The sequence below is a fragment of the Myxine glutinosa genome, chromosome 7, assembly GCF_964187855.1.
Source record: "Myxine glutinosa chromosome 7, kmMyxGlut1.1, whole genome shotgun sequence".
Lineage (NCBI taxonomy): Eukaryota > Metazoa > Chordata > Myxini > Myxiniformes > Myxinidae > Myxine > Myxine glutinosa.
This window is the reverse complement of record NC_136267.1, coordinates 163,388,298-163,394,297: the sequence shown is the minus strand read 5'-3', so window position 1 is coordinate 163,394,297 and position 6,000 is coordinate 163,388,298. Positions and strand designations below refer to the sequence as shown.

Below are 6,000 nucleotides of genomic sequence, written 5' to 3'. Positions count from 1 at the left end.
TTTTTTGTTTTGTTCCGCTGCAAACCAAAGAAATACAAATGTGGATACCAAAATAATTTTTAATTTCAACAATTTTCTGGAAGAAATTGTGCATTATTTGAAAAAAGTGCAAGGGTGCCAATATTTTTGGCCACAATTGTATATAAAGCTTGCAAAAAGTGGATATAACAAAAATCAAAGAAAATCCCGAATCTGAAGCCAAATCGGTGTTTTACAGATTTTAAAGAGTTAAAGCGACCTGCGACAGGTGACAGCCGGTCGAGCACGGGTTTATCGCACTCAAGCTTGGACCTCAAGCAGACATCATATTGGCAAGCTGGAGAGACAAAGAGGATTTATAATGGGTTGAGAAAAAGTTCGGTAAAAATGTACGTTTTTAAGAACAACAGTTTTTTTAAAGCAACATGGATCATGACACTGAAAAGTAAATTGTATAGTGGAAGTGATATGTCATGAAACATGTTCTGAACACGTGGGTCACCTACCTACGAGATTATCAAGACTGGTTGCACAGACAGTTGATGCTTTCATACAGCCTTGATATCTGCATTCTGGAAAAAACGCAAATATTATACTGTATTAGTGATTTTATCCATTATTATTAAGACTTGCAGAAATAAATTCTGATTGCACGTTTAGATGTAACCTGATCAGTCATTGCCCAAAGCAACCAGGTCTGAATGATCTGATCAGACATCTAAATGAACCATCTTTGAATTTCCAAAACTTATGTTGTCGCTTTCACAATACTTTTCATTGTACAATATACTCCATATATATATATATATACGAGCAGGAGTACCCGGCATAGCGGGGGGGGGGGGGGGGTGGGGGGAGGGAGGGAGGGGTGGGGGGAGGGAGGGAGGGAGGGGAGGGAGGAGGCAGGAGAGGGAGGGGGTGAGGAAGAGAGTGGGTAGAGTGTGGAAGGGGGAAGGGATGCGAGAGGTGAGGGAGAGGGAGGGGAAAGATATACTACATATACATCTTTTGGGGGGGGGGGGGGGGGGGGACTTTTTTTTTTTTTTTTGTATACTGAATCGACGCTCGTGAAAGAGCTAACATTTATTTCACAAACAAATCAACCAGACAAACAAAATATATAAAAAGACGGAGCGGAAGACAAGATGGGGAGAGAAGGGGAAGCACACAAATGCAACATTTGAGAGCAGGGAGATGTGTGGGAGGGAGAGGGCTTGGGGGGAGAAGGCGTGGGTAGGGGGGGGGGGAAGTATAAAACACAAGGACACCAAGGACTTCCAGGACAGAAGTTGGTATTTCAAAAAAGTGGATTTGAGGTGAAATTAGCAGGTAGAAAAGTTCAAGGTTTTGGATGTGGGAAGATAAGAGATGGTGGTGAACAGCTGTTTTAAAGACCTGGAGGGTGGAGTGGGATTGAAGAGAGTGAGGGAGTTTGTTCCAGAGCAGAAGAAAAGAGGAATGAAGGAGTGAAGGTGAGTAAAGATTCTTGATTTTGGCAGTTTGGACCATAAGAGGGTTGCAGACAGATCTTGTGCGACCTGTAGGAATATTTGCGGGACAGAGCCCAGAGAGAGCTGGGGGGGGGGGGGGCAAGGCCAGAGAGGAGTCGGTAGAAGATGGAAAGTCCACCAACCTGCCTGCGGTGAGTGAGTGAAAGGCCCTTGGAGTTAGCTTCATCAGGGGAGATTCCAATGATTCTGAATGCTTTGGTTTCAACAGTGTGAAGACGAGCTAGGTGTGAGGCAGGAGCACCAGCCCAGAGGGGAGAGCAGTATTCCATTGAGCTGCGGATGAAAGCCTTGTATGTGGTGAGGAGCTCAGGTGTGCCAAGGAAGGACTTCGCACGACGGAGGATGCCCAGTCGGTGACTGGCTTTGGAGGCCAGATTTGAAATGTGGTTTTCCCAGGAAGGATCATGGCAGATAGTGAGACCCAAAAGCTTGAGTGACAGAACTTCTTGGAGAGGATTATTCAGAAAGTGGATGGGAGGGTTGTCCAGTCGGTCTTTTCGGAGAGACATCGTAAGAGTGTGAGATTTGTCAGGATTGAAAGACATGTTCCACTTGTTTGCCCAGTCTGTGATTTTGTCCAGGTCAGCAGAGAGTGAGGAGGCAGCAGACTGCCGATCTGCGGGATGAGGAATGGAGCGACAGAGAGTAGAGTCATCAGCAGAGAGATAGAGAGGATTTTCAAGAGAGCCAGAGAGATCATTGATGAAGACCAGAAAAAGCACAGGGCCCAGAACACTGCCTTGGGAACTCCAGCCTGAACAGGAAGAGGAGATGAGAGAAACCCATTCAGGGCCACACTTTGTCTACGACTAGAGAGGAAGTCCACCAGCCATGCGTTGAGATTTCCATGGATACCAAAGGAGGAGAGTTTGGTGAGCAGAGCGGTGTGCCAGACCATATCGAAGGCACGTGATATGTCAAGGGAGACAGCTCTAATTTCCTGTTTGGCATTGAGGACCTCCATCCATTGTTGAGAAAGCAGAAGCAGCATGTCCAGAGTAGAGTGACCAGGTCTGAAACCAAATTGATGATCAGAGATCAAGCCATTGGAGAAGAGGAAAGATTTCATATCTGAAGCAATGATGGATTCCATGGCTTTGCTGATAATTGGGAGAAGGCTGATTGGTCTGTAGTTGCTAGGATCTGTTTTTGCACCTTTTTGTGCAAAGCGGTGATGTTGGCTGATTTCCAAGCAGATGGCAGATGACCTTGAGCAAAAGAAAGGGTGAAGAGAACAGAGAGAGGGAGTGAAAGAGCGGAAGAACAGGATTTTAGGACCCGTGGGCTGATGCCGTCAGGTCCAGTTGCGGATTCAGAGTCGAGGGTTGACAGAAACTTTTCCACCTTGTCAGGAGGAAAGGACACAGAGTCCAGGAGCAGCTGGGTACGACTGGGTATGGTGGGTACAGAGAGGGATGGGTTTGGGACACAAGATTTAGAGGCAAACACAGAGTTGAGGCATTCAGCTTTTTCACGTGCGGAGTCAGCCGTGTAGCCATTTGACATGAGGGAAGGGACGGAGGGGGAACAAACACAAGGAACAGATTTGACCAGATGCCACCAGGATTTGGAAGAGGGAGACAGATAAGAGAGTTCGGTCTTGAGAACGGAGAGATATTGTTTCCTGGCTCTCCTGAGGGTGGACACACACTTGTTTCGGGCTTTGTGAAAGGAAATGAGATTTCCTTCCGTTGGATTTGCTTTCCAGGAGACGAAAGCAAGTTGTTTCTGGGCAACAGCCTCACCACAAGATTCCGTGTACCATGGACGGGAGGAAGGGTATGACAACTGAAGATGAGATGGGATAAATCTGTGCATGAGAGAGAGCAATTTACTTTGGAAGAATTCCCAGGATGAGTTGATGTCAGAGGCAGTAGAGATGGGAGACCAGTCCAGATGATTGATGGCTGCTTGAAGACCATGCCAGTCGGCCTGAGTGAAATGCCAGACTCGTCGACGCTGAGAATGGTCAGAGAGATGTCCACTTTAACAAGCACATGATCAGATGAGCCGATTGGAGCAGAAGAAGAGCAGCAGACATTTTCAGGGAAGTTAGTCATAACCAAGTCCAGAAGAGAAGATGCTCCGTTGACTGAGATCTAGGTCGGGAAATTGACAGAATGTGTCAGTCCCAGTGAGTCGCAGAAGTCCTTTGCTGAAGAGCCATGGCTGGTGAGAGAGGTACCCACACCCAGCCAACTGGCATGGTGACAATTGAAATCACCACATATGAGGAAGAGAGAGTTGGGATGAGTAGATAGAAGTTGGTCCATATTATCAGACAGCGAGATGTAGATGGAGTCATGACTGTTTGGTGGATGGTACAACACACATGTGAACAAAAGGTGGGAGCGAAGGGGAAGCCGTAGCCAAAGGTATTCCTGGGGGTGAGGTGGAGAGAGGGCTGTGCAGGGCGAGTGAGGAAGAGAGTTTTTTATAAAGATAGCAACCCCACCTCCAGGACGAGGCTCAGGTCTATCATACCGGAGGAGGGAGTAACCTGGGAGAGATACCAAGGAATCAGAGACATCATGAAGGAGGAAAGTTTCTGTTAAGCAGATCACGTCTGGTTTGTCAGAAGCAACCTGTATGGAGAGATCAGTCAAGTTTGAGCGAAGGCTCCGGATGATTGAGGTCCATACCGTTAATGAAGAGGAAGGGGGAGCATCGGATACAGAACAGGGGGGGTGAGGGGTAGGGTAAGATGTGGAAGAGGAGGAAGAGGTAGGGAGAGCTTTTGAAGGTGTGTCAGAGATTTCAGAATAGTTTGGAGAAAGGGAAGAATGGGGCGGACAAAAGGTTTGATGGTGATTGGGTGAGGCACAGTGAGGTGTTATTTGAGGAGGGGAAGAGCGAGGCAGAAGGTTGGGGGAGATGGAGGTGAGAGTTGGAAGGGGGAAGAAGCGGGGAGGACACTTTGAGGAGGAGGGGTGAGAGGGGGGAAATGGAGAAGAAATGAGGGTGGGGAGATTTGAAGGGGAGGGGCGAGGGGGGAGTTTATGAGGGGAGGGGTTAGGGGGGAGTTTACGAGGGAATGGACAAGGGGAGGGATTTGACAGGGATGGGAGATGGGGGAGATTTGGAGGGGAGGGGTGAGGGGGGAGTCTAGGAGGGGAGGGTGAGGGGGAGTCTTGGAGGGCAAGGGTGTGGGGGGAGTTTAGGAGGGAAGGGGCAAGGGGGGAGATTTGAAAGGGATGGGTGATGGGGAGGATTTGGAGGGGAGGGGCAAGGGGGAAGATTTAAAAGGGATGGGTGATGGGGAAGATTTGGAGGGGAGGGGTGATGGGGAAGATTTGGAGGGGAGGGGTGATGGGGAGGATTTGGAGGGGAGGGGTGAGATTGGATTTTGGAAAGTGTACGATTAATGGGAAACGAACATTTATTGCAAAATGAGTTTCTTGTGACCTTCGAGTCAAAAATACGTTTGAGGACGCTGGAGGAGGGATGGAGAGCAGGAGAGTTTAGGGAATGTATGAAAGAGGCACTGTAAGAGATGGAATTTTTTTTTGGGATGAATAGATTTGGTGAGCAAGTCGAAAGCAACCTTTTAAAGAAGAAGAAGAAAAAGGTGTTATAATACACGACAGAATACAGAACTTCAGGGGAAAGTTTAAACATTTTAAAGTTTAACAGTGAAAACTATCTGGGGAAATGTGGGTGAAACACATAGTTGAAGAACGAATGAACGAATAAGAACAACGAATAAACGAATAAGAACAATGAATAAGAACAGAGAAGGAAATGTTTTTTTTGTTTTTTTGTTTTTGAGTTGAGATTTTAAACAAGGACGCATGGGGTGAAAAGACTGGGAAAAAAACAGAGAACGAAAGTAGTTGGAGCACAATTGATGGACCGCTGATAGAAAAACAAAGCCTCAAGGTCGAACACGGTACAAGGCCTCAAAAGACACGACACGAATTAACCGACGATATATCATACAGGTATGAAAGATTAACACAGAGAATCTTCCTCGGGACACACTATACATACATACACCATAAAATAAATAGTTTTGACGAAAATACAAATGGAAACAATTACTTAACTTCGATAGTGTGGAGAGCGTGGAAAGCTTCGAAAAAACGGAAACCTCGCCGGCAAGACCGGAAGCGGAAGCTTTGACATGCCCCCTCCGTTTTGGGGGAGGGGGGATGAGAAGGAGAATTTTTTTTACCTGTGCAAAGAGTGCTTTAACCTCAGTGTTGCCCAGGTAAAAAAGTGGAAATTGTAATAGTGTAATACCCTCTGCCACCATCACCAGATGGCACTACACATTTACATCAATAATTTACGTTCTTCTCCCAGTCCCCCACACCCCCGTGTGAGGCTGCGGCCACATAGCCTATGTTACCCCCAGCCAAAGTTGTATTTGTATTTGTACACTGAGTAAAGTATATGTGTTTACAGCAGGAGTACTTGGCGTTGCTCAAGAGAAAAAGACACGAACATCTATCTATAATGCCAGTAATCTCTGTGTGTCTGTCTGTGACCGCTGTTTCTCGACAACCAC

At 46.9% G+C, this 6,000-nt stretch overlaps 1 protein-coding gene across 1 annotated transcript in view; it reads right to left on the bottom strand.

Moving 5' to 3' along the window:
• The window catches only part of LOC137431800 (uncharacterized), a 134,737-nt gene that overhangs the window by 44,222 nt on the left and 84,515 nt on the right, over positions 1-6,000 (bottom strand). The window contains exons 4-5 of the mRNA XM_068123515.2: positions 486-551; positions 239-316 (exon numbers count right to left, since the gene is read on the bottom strand). Of these exons, the coding sequence (XP_067979616.2) occupies positions 239-316; positions 486-551 (144 nt within the window). The remainder of the gene's footprint in view (positions 1-238; positions 317-485; positions 552-6,000) is intronic.